This window comes from Struthio camelus, chromosome 5, assembly GCF_040807025.1.
Source record: "Struthio camelus isolate bStrCam1 chromosome 5, bStrCam1.hap1, whole genome shotgun sequence".
Taxonomy (NCBI): Eukaryota; Metazoa; Chordata; class Aves; order Struthioniformes; family Struthionidae; genus Struthio; species Struthio camelus.
This window is the reverse complement of record NC_090946.1, coordinates 55,158,524-55,178,500: the sequence shown is the minus strand read 5'-3', so window position 1 is coordinate 55,178,500 and position 19,977 is coordinate 55,158,524. Positions and strand designations below refer to the sequence as shown.

The 19,977-nt window shown below is 36.7% G+C and overlaps 1 protein-coding gene across 3 annotated transcripts in view; it reads left to right on the top strand.

Moving 5' to 3' along the window:
• BAZ1A (bromodomain adjacent to zinc finger domain 1A) overlaps positions 1–19,977 on the top strand; it is a 68,277-nt gene that overhangs the window by 24,024 nt on the left and 24,276 nt on the right. For all 3 annotated transcript variants that reach the window (XM_068946435.1, XM_068946436.1, XM_068946437.1), the window contains exons 5-16: positions 4,496–4,597; positions 6,043–6,130; positions 8,005–8,139; positions 8,773–8,875; positions 11,551–11,717; positions 12,524–12,619; positions 14,614–14,752; positions 15,199–15,345; positions 18,268–18,363; positions 18,487–18,711; positions 19,416–19,581; positions 19,836–19,949. In XM_068946435.1, the coding sequence (XP_068802536.1) occupies positions 4,496–4,597; positions 6,043–6,130; positions 8,005–8,139; positions 8,773–8,875; positions 11,551–11,717; positions 12,524–12,619; positions 14,614–14,752; positions 15,199–15,345; positions 18,268–18,363; positions 18,487–18,711; positions 19,416–19,581; positions 19,836–19,949 (1,578 nt within the window). The remainder of the gene's footprint in view (positions 1–4,495; positions 4,598–6,042; positions 6,131–8,004; positions 8,140–8,772; positions 8,876–11,550; positions 11,718–12,523; positions 12,620–14,613; positions 14,753–15,198; positions 15,346–18,267; positions 18,364–18,486; positions 18,712–19,415; positions 19,582–19,835; positions 19,950–19,977) is intronic.

Genomic DNA, 19,977 nt, shown 5'->3' with positions numbered 1-19,977 from the left:
CACCTCATAAGGCCTGAGTTACAAAGCGAAAAGCAGTCTTAGGTCTTAAACTGTTGATACTATGCCCTAGGATCCTCTAGGATCTTCTGGACCTTAGAGTAACTGTCTTCACTGGGAGCTCTCAGCACAGACCTCAGTGGTGGTCATACGTTGAAGTGCCACATTCTTGTCACCAGCAGTGTTAGTGGTAAGGTCAAACTTTGCATTTGCTTTATCGCTCAGCAGCAGACTGGGGATTCTGGGAAGCTTGTGCTGCCAAACGTATACATTGTTAGCTGCAGCTTAGTTCATAAGAAGCATGCCTTCTGTCAGGACTACAAGTAATGTGAACCATGGACCACATCAGAAGTATTAGAAGAAAAATCTCTTCTTGGCTTGTCAGACTAGTTCCTGATAGTAAGTTTAGGTGCTTATTCAATCTTAAAGGATTGTATCATCTTTATTTTTGGGAATGCTTAATCATTTCTGCAAATTTGGGGGCACGAGCAGAGGTAAACGGTAGGTTTGGAAAATAATGCCAGTGAAATGGCATTGTTGGAAAGTGGATCTTACTCTCCAGATTTTTCACCATCTCTGTGTAAAAACACGAACCATTTTTATAGAGGTATGTGAAAAGGTACAGTAGTAGCTTGTCATTAGAGTGGTACAGGGTCTTCGACAACACAATTCTTGTTACCTTTAATTCATTTATTTCCTTCTTTTCTTTCCTTTCTCTTCTCCCCTTTCATCCCTCCAGGCCCTGAATCTAATAATAAAGCGGACTAAGACTTATCACCATTGTATTATAAGGGGTGACTGATATAGTGGATCTAGTGTAGCTTAAAATCTTCATCAAATGGTTCAAAGTCAGAATTTTGTTGCTAACTGCTGTTGTGTTGTCCCTAGAGCAGTGTAACTAATAAACCATTACTGATTTTCAAGTTGTTCTTTTTCCATGTTGCAGGTCTAGTCAGATTGTATGAAATATTTATAGAGTTCCAAACGGGCAGTTGCAATTGTTTGGTATAGACTAGCGTGACTCTGCTTGTCAACAGCAACCTTCAAAGCTATCTAGAGGCCAGCTTTTCTGTCAGGATCAATATATTGACGGGTTACCTCTGCATAAGGCTGGTTGAGGTAAATGATTGTATTATTCAGCTAACGTTCTTCAGGTGAGCATTCCCCTTCCTAAACGCAGATTTTGTCAAAGAGAAGAAAAATGGCTGCCCCTTTTCCAAAGGAGGACAAAATTCATTTTAGGTGCATTCCTGATCCTGTAAACCTCAGAATTTCTGTGCAATTTGTCAAGTCCCATTGATACTGCAAGGTATAGTTAGCTCCATCACGACTCAGCCCAGATAATCAGGACAGTCCTGTCCTGGACAAGGTGACTTTGAAGTTACTCTGGTCTCAGAAGTTTCTTGGTAAGCCACTATAAGGCTATGCTGTCTGAACATAACATAGTGAAACTTTTTACCGGTTCATGGGGGTCACCATGTCAAAGTAATTGGAAGGCTGATGAGATTTATGTTTTGTCAGTGGTTCAGGGGGCGGTGGTGACTCTACCAGGTACTGGGCATGTTTCCTTGGGTGCGAATAGGAATTAGTATAATAGGGATGAGGCAGTTCCAGTTTTTGCCTACTAAGTTCAAAAGCATTCTGTATTGTTTCCTCTTTAATTCAGATCTGTGCAAATCGGTGAGCTCAGTGACTTTACTGAGAAGCATGGAGAGATGGGTTTGAAATTCTGATGAACAAAATTCATCATCCCAGCAAGCCTTTATATAGTCCATAAAGCTGCAGTATGATCTGTCAGACTTTATACTGGAAAAATAGCTGCTGTATTGTCGTTCAGCTAGTCTCGCATCTGGTGACTTTCTTTTTCTGTGCTCTGCTTGAGCTGTCATGTGAACACTTTTTGTAGCGGTTCTCTGCTGTAAAATGGGTCTAATAATGCCTTTGGCTCTTGTGTGTTTTGTATAATGCTTTATAAAAGCAAATGTTAATACTGTGACTTGTATGCCAAAGCATTTAAATAATCTATATCATTTTTAAGCCTTCTAAAGTGTACTGAATGAATTTTTCTTCCTCTTGTGCACTAAGCAAAATTTAGACTTTAAGATTTACAGAGGAAGACTTCAGGAATGTGTTAGCTTCTTAAGATAATAATTGGAAACTCAGAAACTAAGCAGGAAAAACAGTATTTTGGGGAGTTAGGTTGGGGCTGTTACATGCGATCCACAAAAGATGAGAGAAGAGCTTACTCAAACCGGAAAGTAAAGGTTAATGGTATAAGAGTTATTAACCATTTGATTATTCTTTGGGTCCTGCTTTCAGCTGCAGACAGTATTGGAACTGGCAATCTATTTAATGTGTATAAATAAGTTAATGTGCTTCTGGTATAACATTAGCACTCTTAGTTTAACATCTCTTACTTTGTGTCTGGACATTATATATGATAAAGTTTTGATGTTTGAGTCCTTCTTTAGTCTGTTTGGCTAAAGGCCTGGGAGTGCAGGGATGTATGGTGAGGAAACAAGTTTGTGTTTGTTACTATCTAGGAAATCTTCTTGCAACAGTGTTCGTTACCTTTGCTTTCCTTTCCTGAGACTACAAAAGATCATGGAAGACCATGTCACAGCATGACTAAAATACAAAGGTCTTCTAGTTATGATAAGTTTAGTCAGGCTTTCAGTGAAGTCTTCATAAATAATTTTTTTTTAAACATAGAAAATACAAGTGTTGTATGTAGTGGTGGCTAGACTATTTTAACAAATTTTAAATGGCAGGAATGTTAAAATCTTGCCAAATTGCGTATACTGAATTACTTAGTCTCTACAGTTTGTCTCTGGGTTGTTTTGCTATTATGATTAGCCATTTTTGAAAAAATTATTTTTCTTGAGTCGCTCAGACCAACTTGAACTTAACTTGGAACTTCAACTTGGATAGTAACATGCAAGTAGGGCAGGTTGTGTATCTATATCATAGTGCTATAGGTCCAATAAATATGTTACTGTTTCCAAGTCTGTCTGTCTTTTCTCTCCCTTCATTTTTTTTGACCATATAGATCATTTAGTCGTTGAGACTATTTTTCTTTGGAGATTTGCATTTTTTTCCCTTATCTGAAATGGGACTAAATGTGGATAAGTGGTTTATTTTACACTTCATTTGTGTAAGTTTATGTATTTTCAGCCATCTGAATGTTGTATCTCTTTAGCTTTTATTCCACAGAGTTTAGTGAACGAATAAGAATTGGTACAATTTTCATATTCAAGAACCTTGCAAAGTACAGTCGCAATGTTTTGTGGGTGCGTTTTTCATAGGAATAAAGAACAGCGAGTGGCAGATGGATTTATTTTGTTTTGTCACGGAACGCGGCCTCAAGTGTTTCATAAATGCCAGAAGGACTGGCAATGCCAATTAAAAAAATAGCCATGAATCTCCTAGCTCGTCGACATGACTTGCTCCCTTTCCCATACTGATGCAATATCCTCACAGAATTCTTCCTGACCCAGCAGTAAGAGCTTTGGGTATGAGGTTCCGCCTTAGGAGAAGCTCTGTAGTTTAGTAGTAAACGTAACATTATTTAAAGAAAATCTCAGTAATTTAACCGTCTTGGTGAAGTCTGTCCCTAAAGAGATACAACACTATATAAAGTATATTTGTCTATAGCAAAACCCTTCTCTCTAACTTTTTGAAGTGTGTGAATTTGTTTTGGTAGCTCTCCCAAGAAGAGGTGTAAGAAAACAGTAACTTCTATATTAAAACTGAAGAAATATTTTCCATAGGGAAGAAACCTTGTTCTCTGCAACTGATAGCTGTAAAGGGGAAGTACGCTCTGACAAAAGCTGTGACTTGATAATTGTTTGTTCCAAAGTGCAGATATGTTGTTTTACAGTTCCTGTTGTTCTGCCTACCACCACCTGAACGTTGTTGGTGAAGGTGTTTGTTCTAAATTGGTACTTCCACTTTTTTCCCCCCCTTCTTTTTCTTTTTAAAATATGATCTCTGCCTCTATTGCTGCTTATTTTTTTTTTAACTCTGTCCTTTGGACTCCTTCACCTTACCATTCTCCCTTTTCCTGCCTTCCTGTTCCCATCACCGCTACTGAGGGTGTTAAGGAGATGATTTTCTAAGGGATAGAGATGTAGCATCACCCATCTTTCTGTGTGTTCTTCCTTCCCTTTTCTTCTGCCTACCACCCCCTCCCCTTCTGTCCCCCCCCCCCCCCCAGTCAGCATACACTCCCTCCATCCTTTTTCCTATGCTTTGCAATTATACTGGCTTTGATGCATGTTTTAAGCTAGCAAGTTGGAAGAAATGAATAGGTCCTGTTTGGTACTAATGGAAGTTACAGACTATTACATATGATCAGGTATTTTCAAGAGGTCTACTCTGTGTGTGTGTGTTCATGTGTTTTATGTATAAAAATAAGTAAATGTTTGAGATTTTTTTATGTATATGATTAAGATTGATATTCTGTGATTGTGTAGTTAACTTTTTGTTTTGTTTTTAGGAAGAAGAAAGCCATAATTGATCCCTCTTTGTTCAAATACAAAGTCCAACCTATTAAAAAAGAACTATATGAATCTGTTATTGTTAAAGCATCTCAGCTAAGGTAAAAATTAGTGTATGAAAGTTAAAATTGTACTTCATGACAACTGTGAGAGTTGTATAAGTCACTGCAAGGATATTTTTGATGCAAATTAACATTCTGAAAGAAGATGTTAGAACTACTAGAAACACTGGAACAAAATACTGTCTTTGCATTTTACAAGCTTTCTGTAGCAGAGATTCCTGGCTTTACAAGTATTAGTCCCTATACTAACTCCTTTCAAATCTGTATGCTTTCACTGGCGCACAGATGGGCCCAGCTATTGCTACTAGTGCCTCTCCCTACTGCTGTGGCTGATGAAGGTGAAAAAAAAGTTTGAGAATCCTATTCTATAATGTTTAGGCACTGTGCCAATGCATTGTGAGCTCTCTTTCTGTGCAGTAGTCATACTGGTTTGAAATGCTAGAGCAGCCATTGGCAATCAGACTGCTTAGTTGCTTTAAAATAGCTGCAAAGATTCTTATTTCTTAAATAACACAATTTTTATCTTGATGAATTTAGTGAAAAACACTTTTTTTTTTTTTTAAAGAGTACATTGTTCATCAAAATTGTATAATCTGGATATTTTGGAAAAAACTTCACTGATTTCAAGTCACTTAGTTCCAGCATGAGTCTTTGAAACTGATTTTTTTTTTTTTTTTTAAATAAATTACTTCTGTGTAGTAGGCGAGTTACTTGATATCTTTGGTCCTGATTCAGCAAATCATCGCTATTTTCCAGTGCATTTAAGCTCATATTTAAATTTAAGGTACGCAAATACTTCCAGGCAGATGTGGTTTCTGTAAATGCAGTAATCCTGAATTGGTATTCTTTTTTCTGTGAAGTAGTGCGAGATTGCCTGGAAAAGCTAGGAAGCGTTTAGATGCACACTGTCCTGTGGCAAGGGGGTCTACAGTCTGGCCAAGCAGTTCGTGAATCGCCTCTTACACTTGTTAGCTTGAGACTTGTATACTTCACCTCCCCGTCTGTGAAACTGAATGCTGTTTTCCCACCATTTTTTTTTTGTTGTTGATCTATTTATTTTCACCCTGTTCTAGAACAATGGGACTTGTCTTATTTGTAGACTTTAAATGCCGCTGTGATAGAAATGAATGTTTCAAGGATCTAGAAAGGATGAATAGGCTGTGTAGATTTGTGTGTGTGCATGCGTATATATATAGAAGAGGATATACCGTGATGTTCAAAACAAAAATTACTGATTCGTAAAGCAATTATTTAAGCATTACTTGGGTTTTTTTTGTTTTGTTTTGTTTATAAGGAAATGTAATTGGTATTGCTGAGAACAGTTATTAGTTACAATAGTAAGGGTGTAATTTAGAATTAAGAAAATGGCAAAAAGCTTGAAATCGTATGATCTGTCACATGTGTTGTTTCACATATTGTCTGCTGTATTTAAACAATAGTTAAAGTCAGTTAGTTGATAATGCTGTCTTTCTCTCCTAATACAGCCGGAGGAAACATCTCTTTTCTCGTGACAGACTTAAACTTTTCCTGAAACAACACTGTGAACCACATGATGGAGTCATTAAAACTAAGGTAAATAGTATGTGGGATAGCATATTGACATTACTCAAAATGGTTTTTGTTTTTTTTGTGCTTTTCAACCCGTTACTCTAAATATCTTTCTGAAGTACCTAATCTTTAACTTTGTGTTAGTATTCTATAGGAATTAGCATTTGACCTATCCATAATAGAGATGAATATTGTAATTTTTTCTGCAAAACCAGTTTTTTGTCATCTTTTAAACAAGATGGTTTTTCTCCTTAAATTCTAGAATATAGAATTTAAGTCTCTTAAGTCTTCCATTAGCTACTGGTTTAGAAACGTCCCCAAAATTAAAGTAGGAGCCTTCATCTACAAAAATATTATTTATTAAAGCGTGATCTATTTTTTTTTAAGGAGTCTAGCACATGAGGTGGTTTCATTCTCCAAGGTATGCAGCTAGAATTTCTAGGTTACATAAAATTAACTGTTTCAGCTGTGGTATAGTAAGCTAATGTTATTCTATAGTAATACTTTTAGCTGGAAAAGTACTTTATTGTGGATTTAATTACATCTCCAGTTCTTCAGTGAGACAGAAATACAGAGGAGCCCAGGTATCGGGAGTGAGCTTTGGGTGAGGCCTGAGATATTGAAGATGTTATGATGCATATTTTTGTGGTCTTATGTAAGATATATTGTGATATTTTGTACGAAGTTCAGACTAGAGTTCACAGCCTAGTTTGTGCAGGACAGCTCTTAAGTTCTGTTTTCTTGTGCTGTTCAAGAAATGGAGCAGCTCTCCCCACACTTCCAAAATAAAAAGGAGTTTCCTCTGTCATGCCGCCTTTGCCACAAGAGATCCTGCAGTCTCTCTGCTGCGTGTTGCAGCCTTGACCCTGAAATTCTTCTTAGATTCTTGTTTTTAAAAAGTAGTGTTTACTACATGCTGCATTTTGTGTGTGCGTTAGGAGGAATCCTCCTCGTATTCTTGTGTAACTTCATTCTATACAGGAAAGTGCTAAGAGATGAGAGCATCAGTGGGAATCTTGCCTCTGAAATTTGTGAAAAATAATAAGGCAACAAACTTTTTGAATGGATTTGTAACATTAGAGCCTGTCTCTTTTAGAGGAATGGAAATAGGAGAAAACCAAGTTGAAAGGGAGTTAGAGGGCACATTGGACTACTTAGGATGCTGTCCTTCCTTGATGCAGAGGAAGTGGGACATAGTGTGCTGGATCTGGTGATCTGTCAATTTTGCATCACTTTCTGCTGCCTCAGGAAAATTGTGACATTCTGTATGAGTATACATTTGTCATCTGTTTCTTTGGGATTTTTTTTTTTTGGGGGGTGTCTCCTTGTTCCATTGAGTGCCTTGCGTTTCAGCAATTACATGGACGTGTCCTCCTTGGAGTGTCTCCTTTGTATCCTCATCAATATCAATTGATAAGGGCAGGCTTCCCAAAGCCACCGGTTTGAGGAGGCTGACTTGAAATGAATCTGGCAACCCAGAACGAGAAAAATCATAAATTTTTCCCCTCCTCCAAAACTGCTTAAATGGTAGAGAATTGTGGATTTCTCCAGTAAATTGCTTTCCCTGTCAAAAGTCATCCTTAGCACATTCCAGTAACTTGTTGGAAAGTCTGTGTCCAGCTGTGTTTGCTAAAAGGTATCTAAATAAACACAATTTTACCAAATCAGGCCAAGTTCTTTTCTCAAACATGTGCTGCTTACATTATTATCCTCTTGCTGGATTAACTCTACGTTTATACTGTTTTGGAATCTCTTATTTTTTTCTTTTCCCTAAGCTAACCAATTGTGAGTTTAATAACTTGTATTGTCTTTCTGAATTCTTGATTCATTAATATGTTTGTATCTATGAAGAGGTAAAAATTTCGCAATAAATATCTGTTTTCATCTTTCGTATTAAGGCAACATCAATTGCAAAATACAATCTAGCAGAACAAAATTTTTCCTACTTCTTTCCTGATGACCCACCCACGTTTATCTTCAGTCCTGCTAGCAGACGGCGAGGGAGACCTCCAAAGAGGGCATCCGTTAGTCAGGTAAGTAATGAAGAAATTTTTGATTTCTGATGAAGACGTGTAAGTGTAGTCTTCTGAGATCACAGAGAATATGGAAGAACTTAGAAGAGTTGGAATGCGAGGTTGAAACTGTGCTTTTCCTCCCACCCCTTAAGTGTGAATTGGGAAATACTACATAATTGCTAGGAAAAAAAAAAAAGATTGGTTTATGTTTCAAGGGAAAGAGAGATCAAACTTGGTATTTATCTTCTTATTTTTATCTTTCTTGTTTCTGTGATCCCCCCAAGAAGTTGGCTTTTCAGTGTGGTTTGAAGGTGTATATATAGTACTTATCCCTTCCAGGATGGTTAATAAATAATCTAAAAAATTTACTTTCATACTTTCAGATTCAATTAAGTAACTTGCCTTTTTTTGTACAGCTTAATGCTCTAAATGTTCTTATTCAGAAAGAAAGCTGTAAGAAAAAATATTTTTTTCCACTATTAGAATCTTTGAGTAGATACTATATTTGTGAGAAATGGTTATAGCTTCTTTTTATTCTTGTTTTAGAGAATTGTTGAAAAATTGGGAATATCTGTTGCAGGTCATCTCACTGTACCTACTATAGTCTTTCTCTCCATTTCCCCCCACCCCACCCACCCACTTCCCTATCAGGAGGACAAGATTACTGCTAAACAAAATATCCAAGGAAACAGAAGTAAAGGAGCAAAGGAAAAGACAAGATTCCAGAGACAAAAAGAAGAAATGCAGGCCATGGGTAAGTTGAGGTTCAGTCCTATGACTGGCAGAACCAGTTTCTGCAGGTTTGAGAGCTGACCATAATTAGAGAATTTTGGGGTCATGCTTTTCAAAGGGAAAAATGTAATGAGAGTGCACTGCCACAGCACTATTTCAGATTGTTCCTTTCAGAGGTTAGAATTGTTGTTTCCTGACTTCTTTTACTATGCTGTGGAAACATATGAGGCTTGTAGTCAAACTATGTCGGTCTCTATCTCGGATAAATAACGAATAAAACATAAATTTTGCGGAAGTTAGATTCCACGGTCATGTATAATTTTTACTGGCTGAGTGTGTACCATGGACTTTTAACATAGAAATCAATCTATGGTATGAGGACAAGCTATCAATAGAAAAACTACCTTAAAATTAAAAAGAACTGCAATATTTTCTAAACTTACAATAACCCTTAAGAAAATCTTGTGTTGGACACTTGAGTTGTTATGAAGATGTCTTTGCATAAACACTTGAGATACATGTACATGTTCTGCAAGGTTACTTCAAGTATATTTACAAATTTTTCTAGGTAAAAGAGCACAGATCACTTTGGAGGCTTTTATTTCAGGCTGAATTATTTTGGCTTAGCTTTGGTCAATTTCTGGTCTATTTAAACTTGGTTTCAAGTGAGATAAGAGGACCCACATACCTTTGCATAGGTGTGACCAAGTAAACTGGTGTTTCTTCTTGTGGAGACAAAGCAGTGAAACTTCTCCTTCCTCAGACAAGGAGATGTTTTTCTTAGATGAAAGCCTTTGCTGAGGAAGCACATCATTGCTTAAATCTGTGAAAATACCTTGGTGAACTTTCATTTTCTACCTTTTATTTCCATTATCTTATGATCATAGGTTGCTTTAGGATGCAAGGGACCTCTGGAGCTTGCCTAGTCCAACTTCATGCATAAAGCAGGACTATACTAAAGTTGCCTGAGGCTGCTCAGGGACTTGTCTTCAGGGGAGATAGGGACATTGGAGTATAACTAGCTCCACTAAACTTCTTTGCACAGATAGCATCTATTTCTTGTGTGCTGGAAATGGCAGCACAGAATAAGATAATAATGCAGCAGTGTCAAAGCCGCTTCCTTTCCTGTGTGGTGCTATCTACAGCTTCTAGGAGGTTAGTTAAAACATGTTCTAGTTTATTTTTATCTTTGTGTTATCCTGTTGCACCCCACAATGCAATGCCCTTAAAACATCTCGTTTCAAACAGTGAAATAAGTTGCATGACGTGGAGAACCAAAAGTATTCTTTGGGTTTTCTGCCACCTGGCTAGAAAACTGCCAAAGTGTGTTAATATTCAGGCTTGGTAATAGCTTTCTGTTTCTTGATGAGAGATGCAAAATAGTGATGAATGCATGAAATAAAAAAGTACTGTGGTGTTACACTTGTTCTGTTTTTGGCTCAGTCTCTTTTCTTTTTCTTTTCTTTTGTTTTGTTTTCTTTTCTTTAGCATCTTTTTATATACTGAAACCAAGTATGATCCCATTTATGAAATAAACTTAAAACTGTGAGTGTAAGTGAATATGAAACTAAACATTTGTTATTGTAAATTAAATATTAATTTAATTGGAATGGTAATTACTAACATTCATAAAGTTCTTCAGAAGAGCTGCCATAATGCTTTGCTAATGGTGTGCAATGGCAGCAAAATACACGAAGTACCTTGGAAAATAAACTTTCTCAGAAAACTATGGGGGATCAGCTTCACTGCTTTTGTTTTCCAGGTGAGAACCATTGGTGAGGTGTACACTAGCTAGCTGTAGAAACTATCTTGGCCGTTTTCAGAATTTTATAGGGAAACTTAAATGATATAGTACTTTTGTTTTTGTTCCTCTCAGTGACATTCATTTTCTATTAGAATTAAGGTCTCTCCTCATTTTTTTTGTCTTAAATTTCACTTGTGATTTTTAGCCTTCTTTTATTCAATTAAAATGGTAAGTCCACTCCCCCTCATTTATTTGTTAGCCTGTGTGTGGGTTGACAGATGTTGGCTGACCACAGAAAGTGGAATTTTCTGTGTCCTGCTGTTTTTCTGCAGACAGCTACAAAGAAATCTGGATCTCTTCAGGCAATAACATTATTACCAATTAAAGTACAGCTTAAACTGTGTAAAGGAGGTAAAAGTCACACAGAACACATTGAAGTACTACGTTTTCAGTAATTTAGTAATAATTACTTTAAACATTTAAAAATCACTTATTTAAAGGTTTTTATTAACATAAGTCTTTCATGGCTATAAGACACTGCTAATTGGGTTGTGCTTTTATTAAGGAGTCGTTACTAAATACCTTGTTATAATTGTACGTGGTGGGTGTTGATTGTCATCTTTAATTTTTTATATAGAAAACTATAATAAACAAGTACTGAACTTCTGTATACTCATAAAAACAGGAAAAAAACTTTATTACAGTGATGACAGCCTTGTAAACCGTGTATAATGTGTTAGCGCTAAAATTCTGATTGTCTGAAGAGCTTCTGAGTGATTACTGGGTAGAGCAGAACTGAATTTCTGTTTGACATAGAAACAATTCAGTCTTCATAACAGTGTCTTTTTCATATGGTAATTATAAAGCGATCAATCTACCTATTTAGCATGTTTACATAAAATTAGCATTTTATAAAAGAGCAATAACTTAGGTTTGTTTGTATTTCTGTGTAGCTTTTGAAAAAGCTAAATTAAAGCGAGAGAAGGCAAATGCTATAGAAGCCAAGAAAAAGGAGAAAGAAGATAAGGAGAAAAAGAGAGAAGAATTAAAGAAGATTGTAGAAGAAGAAAGGATGAAGAAGAAAGAAGAGAAAGAGAGACTTAAAATAGAAAAGGAAAAAGTAATGCAATTGTAGCGTGTGTTTCATATGGGAATATCATAATGCCTTTCTAGCTTATTTATTTCTTTGTTGTTATCTGCCTAAGTTTTTTTCCGTTAACTCTTTCGAAGCTCGTAAGACTTGCATTTTAAAAGACAATGCATTTATAAAATGTGGTTGTGGATTTCTACTGCTAGATTACATTCTCTGGTTTATACATATTAATTCACAAAATATTCACTTCGATCTTGCTCCTGAAGTAATAAATTTTTTTTTGCCAGTAATGCATGACAGTATTTGAAAAGGCAGTTGTCTTCTGCTTCAGTATTAGAGACACTGTACAGTGTCAGGCACCACAGTGTATTAAGTTATTGTGGAGTTCTTTTTGGTTTTTCTGTGGATGAAAATTGCTAAGTATTATTACTTAGGCATAATATGAAGAAATTATTTCTCCCGCTATATTTTACTACAGTCACATCCACTATCTATTCCGATTGTCCTCTGTTGGGACAACTTTCATAAAAGACTCTTTATTCTGGACATTTTTCCTCAACCTGCCTCTGTTTAAAAACAAACAAACAAACTCAAAACATGACTAACACAAAAAAGAAACACTGCAGGTTTTTTTTTTTTTTACTTTTGAATGTTTTTATCAATATCCAATACAAAATAAAAATGATTAGGTTATTTCTAATAAAATGAGTTTTTTTTCAGTGTTATTGAAGTGGTAGATGGCACGATTCTAGAAATTGTAATAGGAAGAACTGATTATATTTTATTTACAATTCTGACTTCTCTCTCTCTCTCCCCACCCCTTCCCCCTCCAGGAAAGAGAGAAGCTGCGAGAAGAAAAAAGAAAATATGTGGAATACCTAAAACAGTGGAGTAAACCTAGAGAAGATATGGAATGTGATGATCTTAAGGTATGACTGAATATGCGTTTGGAGTAGTGCAGGCTTGACTTGTACTTTAGAAGGTCCTCAAGACAGTTCCCCTCATTCAGAGGCAGGTCCAGATCTGATCTGAACGCTTGGGGTTGTGTGTCAGCAGCAGTCGTGTATCATTGTGCAGAGTAATCCCCATGATGATGCTCATAGGATGGACAGTATCTGCATTTTCACCCTGCAAAAAATCTTGACTTATTTTCTCTGTCTTAATGTGGAACAGGTTAGGGGGTGTGTGTGGTTATGTTTTGTTTGTTTGTTTTTTTTTCTCCTTCCTCTAAATTGTTGAACTTGCTGAACAGAGTGTATTGAGTATGCCTGACTTTTCAGTTAGATACACAACATGAATTTGCCTAGAGTAAGCCTGACTTACTTAAAAATCTGAGTAATGAAGAAACCAATTTTTTAATGCAAAACATAGAAAGGAGATGAATTTTTTTTTTTTTTTAATTCCCTCTCAATCAAAGGCACTCCTTTTGATTTAAACTCTAGCAATATCCTTGCTTAATGATCCTCTTTCTGGATGATCTTGGAAACCTGTAGAAAGTAACAAGAATGCACCTACCAAAGAACTTAACTTTCTAAATAAGAAAATAGTGTGGTTCCACATAAGATTGTGTAGTATAAAGTGCGATTAATTACATTTACGTGAGCTTTATTGTGGCTAATTTTGGCAACGAATGGCAAAAGAAGGACAAATAATCAGAAATATGCAGATAGGGGCTTATGAGAGATATACAGGGAAACTTGACAGAAGCAAGAAGACAATGACATTTTAAGAGAGTGTTAATTGAAGCATTAGCACTGGGTGAGAGGAACATGTGAAAACTAAACATTCTTGCAGGGTGAGCAGTATCAGCCCTTGACAGTAAGGACAAAAACTTCTAGCTGCGAATAGAAAAGGAGAAGAAATCAAAGAACGGGATTAGACTGTCAAGATGAGAGGAAGCTGTGCTTTTCCATTTTGAATGGAAAAGGCAAGGGGAGATATAGAAAAATAGCATCAGAACAACAGTGAAAATTGACACGAATGTGAATAAAGATGACTGGTGAGTTGGGTGAGGAGGGAAGAAGAAAGATCGATCCATAGACTGCAATTTCTCAAAAAAATATACTCCTCGGGGAATATATGAAATATCTTAGCTGTGTTTTTCTGAAAACGTAGAATTGATCAGTCTTCTCATTCATGTTTATAAACTACATTCTTTGTGGAAAGGAGCCGTCCTTTTCTGACAGGAAATAGTTAGACTCTGTCTATTCAAAATTTGTCTTCATCTAATGTTTCTGAAGACTTTCATCAAGACATTAATTTGGAAGACAAAGTCTGTGTTAGATATTGTCATCTGTGAATTCTTGGTTATATCTCTGTTACATGGTCTTAATCAACTAAGTCTAAAATGCTTTCCTTCAGCTGTCATAACTGCCTCACCAATGCAAAACCACAAATGCCATACAACTTATTCATCTGATATGACCTTGCACATCCTAATATGAGATATGTATGTTCTTTTGTGTATGTATTGGGTTTCCTGTTTTGTTTTTGCAAACAATGCTGTGTAACTTTTTTAAGAATGTGTATATTTTTGCTTGTCTGGACAGTTCCAGCAAATTTAAAAACTCTTGTGGACTAACACAAGTTGAAAAGAAAAAACTTGACAGCCCGTGTTATTAAACTGGTAGCAGATTTGAGTTCCTTAAGACAAAGATTGAAGTTTATTCATGTTTATGAAGTCGAATACTTTCATATCTCAAAAGATTTACGTCCAAGTTGCATGCTGTTTGGTGTTTTAAGTTAATACTGCTGCAGATGTTACCATACTAAGTGATTGTATATGTTACAGAAATATTTTCAGTAAAATATAATGAAGGCCAGTGAATGTATTCCTTAGAATAATAAACTTTTTATGTTTTTAGTCACCTGTGTACTCTGCTGAAACCAAATACAGTATTAAGTTGTTCCATTTGGATTGCAGGAACTTCCAGTGCCAATGCCAGTGAAGACTAGGCTTCCTCCTGAGATCTTTGGTGATGCTCTGATGGTTTTGGAGTTTTTATATGCTTTTGGGGAACTCTTTGATCTTCAAGATGAATTTCCTGAAGGAGTAACTTTAGGCAAGTTGTCATTTATGGGGCAAAATACACCAATTTTGTGGTGTCCCTTCTCCTCCCAAGCATCTTAAGTGTATACGTTTACCAGGGCTTCAGAATTTTCAGTGCAGTTTTAACGTGGCAGTGCTTACACACAGATATCAATCAATTTTTCTCTTTGCAGTCAACTTCTGCAGTGTCAGTAAAATTAAGATTAATTTCAATGTAGAAACTATTAATTTACTTGCAAAGTCTACTTGTATTTTTTCTTGCAGTTATATATTAAGCAAAGAATGGTTTTGTCAACATTTGCTTTCTGACAGCATCACTTTAAGAATAGTTGCAGTAAATTATGGAAAAGTAACTTGATTGTCATACCTGAAGGGGAAAAAAAAATGTTTTCATTTTTCAGTACGTAATTGCTTTGCAACGTTGCGGCAAAAGTGACGCTTCTTAAACTTTATTCACAGAAGTTTTAGAGGAAGCTCTTGTAGGAAATGACACTGAAGGCCCACTATGTGAATTGCTGTTTTTCTTCCTGACTGCCATCTTTCAGGCAATGGCCGAAGAGGAAGAGGAAGTGGCCAAAGATCAAATAGCTGATGCTGACACCAAAGGTCAGATCTTAATTTTACTATTTGAAAACTGAAATTCCGCTGGAATTAACTTTAAACTGCATGAGTTACAGCATTCATTTGTTTAACCTTGTCTTATTATGCATGGATAATGCATATAAATGGACTTGTTTTTTCTGTTGTTTCCAGAATAAAAGCTTTAATCTGGGCATGGAGGGCGGGGGAGGGAACAGAAAAAGCAAACTCATTGCTACTATGGTTGTATCCAGCAAAGCATAATAAGCATTTAACAGCACTGCTTATGTTCTGGAGGTGCAGGCAACCTGTCTTCACCTTCTTCCTCCTCCTTCAGCACTGTTAGATGTTTCTCCTGAGGGTCAGGAAAAGAGACATTTTCCTAAATCTTCTTAAAGTTTTTAATCTCTAGCTATAAAAAATTCGGGGGCTTAAACCTGGCACCAGTTAAAAACTTAAAAACTCTTTGAGTACAGCTATAATGGAAAATTCAATATTCATTGTCCTTCAAGTTACATAGGTATGCATGTACACTCCCAGATGCTATTGTGTTGCTGTGGTTTCTCAGTAGAGCATCTTAGACTCGCTGTGCCTCTGGGCTCCGCTCTAAAGCTGAAGCTGCCCACGTTCTCAGAGGCGTTCAGTATACACTAACCACTAATCAAAAGGCAACTCACATTTTGTTCCGAATTTATGTGGTCAGCAACATTATGTCTGTGTCTTCATCCTTATTAGACTTTTTGTTTTGCATTCAGCCAGCTTAATGATTCAGTTTTTAGTCTGTGAATGCTTTACGCCTCATTCTGCGGTGTTGTACCTATGAGATCTTACTGATGCTTTAGGGAATGCTTTAGGGGTCTGATTTTTGACTGAGGCAATGTGATGCAAAGCGTTTGCTAATTATACCAACTCAAAATATTCTGTGTTTTCCTTTGCACACTTCTGGTTATTCATGCCCTTGCAAGGTGTTGCTCCCTTGTGCTCAGCTCAGCTATTTATGAAACCATGCTGTGGATGGGGGAACTGATCTGGCTTCTTTGTTACGCTCATCCTGTATCTAGGGATGGTACCTCAAACACTATGTTCATGCAGCTAAGGAGGCAGGAAGTGGCATCAGACAGAGAGCCTTGAAAATACCTTAAGATGTTACTGTTGCATGAACCTTCTGGGTTTTGAATCTGTGGCCTAAGACTTCTGCAGTTCTCTTGCCTAGTGCAGTGCTTGTTGGAAAGGGAAGGCAACTGCTGCCACGCTGCTGTTTTCCAGTATGTCCTCTGTTCATGGACTGCCAAATTTGCTGACTAGTTAAAGGAGAAGCTTTGACCCTTCCTGCTAGTCTTAATTCATCAGAGGTAGATAGGAATGTAAGAGTACTTTCTGCTTGAGCTCCAGTGAACCCTGTGGTTCCCTGTAAAACAGATGCATGACGTACAGGAAGATTTCTTTAATTTCTCTCTTGAACTCTGTGTGCGCTCATGCTTCAGGTTTATGTCCAATCTGTAAAATGTCTGTCTTACCAAGAGAAGCATCTATTGCTAAAGTTAAGTGTTACAGATTTGGTAGAGCGTTAACAAAATTTAGTGTGTTTTAATTACTGCTGATTTTGGTTATTGTAGAATAGCTAATTAGATTCTTTATTGCTCGTAGGGCTGACTGGAAGAAATGCAATGTAACTTTCATATTTTAATTTGACTGTATGGGGCTGGCGATTGCAAAAACGTACCATTTCACTTCTAATTTTGCAGAGCTGTGGGCAAGGCAGTTTGTCTATTTTCTTCTACTTTCATTTAAAGCCTCTGCACTTTCATATTTGTCACTCTTGTTCAGACAGCTTCTTTCCTATAAGAGAATTAGATGTTCTTGGCTTTGTAATTCTACTTCACCAAACTAGCAATAATCAGCATGAATGCTTGCTCGCTTAAATTCTGCATAGGCAATTTTTCTGTGGCGGAATGCATCATGGGTGTAGGGTTTTGGTGTATGGTACTTTCTCAAACTGTATTGTGTAGGTATGGTGAGAGGAAGGAAAGCACAGGGGTTAATTTTCCAGTATCTAAAATGTTTTGAACGTCATCAATCATGATGCAGGAATCTGTTGTGAATTTTGTTTTTATTTAGTCTTGGTTTGGATTTGTGCCTCTCTCTTTACTTGGTGACTTTGTAACTGCTTTGTGAATTGGACCAGAGTAAAGTAAAATTGTTGAAACAGTATACAAGACTGACAAAATTTTGCCAACCCTCTGGAGAAAGACCTGCCAAGTGCTAAGGAAACCTTTTGTCTGAGAAACAAGAGAGCTCTCCTATTTCTCCCTTTCATTCCTGCTGCTTCACTGGTCAGTCTGCTAAAGTGTGATGCTCCTTATTGAGTGCTGATGCTTCTTTTGTTGAAATTTCGTCTCTTGTTAATGACTAACTAATCATATGCGTGCAGAGTGAGTTTATATCCAACTTGGAGAATAAAAACATATAGTGAATGATGATAACCAGTGTCAAAATTTCTGATTAGTTTGAGTAGTCTTTCCTAAAAACAAAAAGATAATAGAAAATAACAGTTCATTTGGGGGAACGAAGTACAGGTGTTTTTGCGTTTTTATTTATTTTTGCTTTCAAGTGTTTCGTGATTTGTTTCCACTGTCTTTTATGTTGCCTACTTGTGCATGTTTTGTGCATTGTTGGTTGCTTTAGCAGATTATATATAGGGAGAAGAGCTTGTAGCATGTGTTGCATGCCCTTAGTTTTTAGTTGGGTATTTAGTTGGATTTAAAGATGTGTAAACTTCAATTTGGGTGTTGAATTGAGTTTTGAATAAACTGATGCTTTTGTGAATATCGGGCCCTTTTTCGCTTTTTCTGCAATTGATTTAAAAAAAAAAAAAAAAAAGCTTGCTTTCCTCCCTTCCGCAGTACAAATTTTAACTTGCACTAGAATAAAGTGTTTATTTCCTTAAAGATTTAACAGAGGCTTTGGATGAAGATGCAGACCCCACAAAATCTGCACTGTCTGCAGTTGCAACTTTGGCAGCTGCATGGCCCCAGTTACATCAGGGTATGTGTGGGTTTCACTTCTTGTTTTGTTACTGTTCTTATTTTGCTCTGTGTTTTAAAGCACATTTATGTAAATATTTTGTAATGTCTATGTAAAATAACTGTGCATTCTTTTTAACTGTAGGCTGCAATTTGAAAAACTTGGATCTTGATAGCTGCACTCTTTCTGAGATTCTCAGACTTCACATTCTAGCGTCAGGCGCTGATGTAACATCAGCCAATGCAAAATACCGTTACCAGAAGCGAGGAGGGTTTGATGCTACTGATGATGCTTGCATGGAGCTGAGATTAAGTAATCCTGGTCTCTTGAAGAAACTTTCAAGTACCTCAGTGTATGATTTGTTGCCAGGTAATAAAATAATTGTTAGAGATTACTAGACTGTTCTCCAAGTGATCAGTTTTGTAACTGTTTCAGATCAATAGTGGTCGGAAGTTACTATATCATGGAATAATTTAGGTCAGAAGGGACCTCTGAAGGTCAGGTACTCCAATCCTCTCCGTGCCCCAGCAGGTCCAATTCGATCAGAGACTGCAGAGAGGGGGAGTCTTATTACCTCTGGGTAGCTTTTTGCAATCAAGGTTAACAAGGGCTAGTTTTACTTGCAGAAAGGTTTTCTGTGGGAGCAGCATCTGAGTGTTTGACTCAGTCCATGTTTTTTTTCTCTTTCTATGTTTTGGTTTGCTTAAACTATTTGAAAATGGAGAAAAGATGGATATGTGCTGCTGTTCTCGTGTCTCAGATTTGGAGGCAGTATTGCATTTCAGTTCTTGCATACCTGTTGACTGCATCGACCAAATTCTTCCCAGAGTGCTAAGAGTTTAAAAAAATAAATAAATACATAAAAATAAAGGCTTATCTCTGAGCAAAGCAGGTGTTTCGGCCATTTCAAGAAGTGCCTCTTTGCAAGTGCAAGCTGATACTGTACATGCGTTTGACTTCTCACTGTTTGCTTTTTCTTTACTGAGAACCTGTCTTCAGTCTGGAGTGTGTGACAGTAAGGATTATTTGTCAGTTGTATAGTGGAATATAAACATTGATGTGAATTTTATTAGGGGAAAAGATGAAGATTCTTCATGCCCTCTGCGGGAAACTCCTGACTCTTGTTTCCACTCGAGATTTTATTGAGGACTCCGTTGATGTATTACGACAGGCGAAACAGGAGTTCAGAGAATTAAAAGCAGAACAGCATCGCAAAGAACGAGAAGCAGCAGCAGCAAGGTAAAACTAGAATATGGGAAGCTAAGCTTTGTTGAAACAAAATTAGACTAATTCCTTAATAACAAAAGGCGTATGAGAAAGATAATAGTTTTGTATTATATGTTGATTTCTTGAGGAAGAAAGTGTGAAACTTTTATTACGCTAAGCGTTACACTTTCCTTAATTACTGTTATTTTTAGATGATGCTGTAGATGCAGCTGGAGTAGATACTAGATTAATTGCAGCTGATTTTTCTGTTTTCTTCCTACTGTTAGGATACGTAAGAGGAGAGAAGAAAGGTTAAAAGAACAAGAACTAAAAATGAAAGAGAAACAAGAAAAGCTGAAGGAAGAGGAGCAAAGAAATCCTGCTGCAGAAGTATCTGTTGGGTATGATAAGTTGTATTACTGCAATACG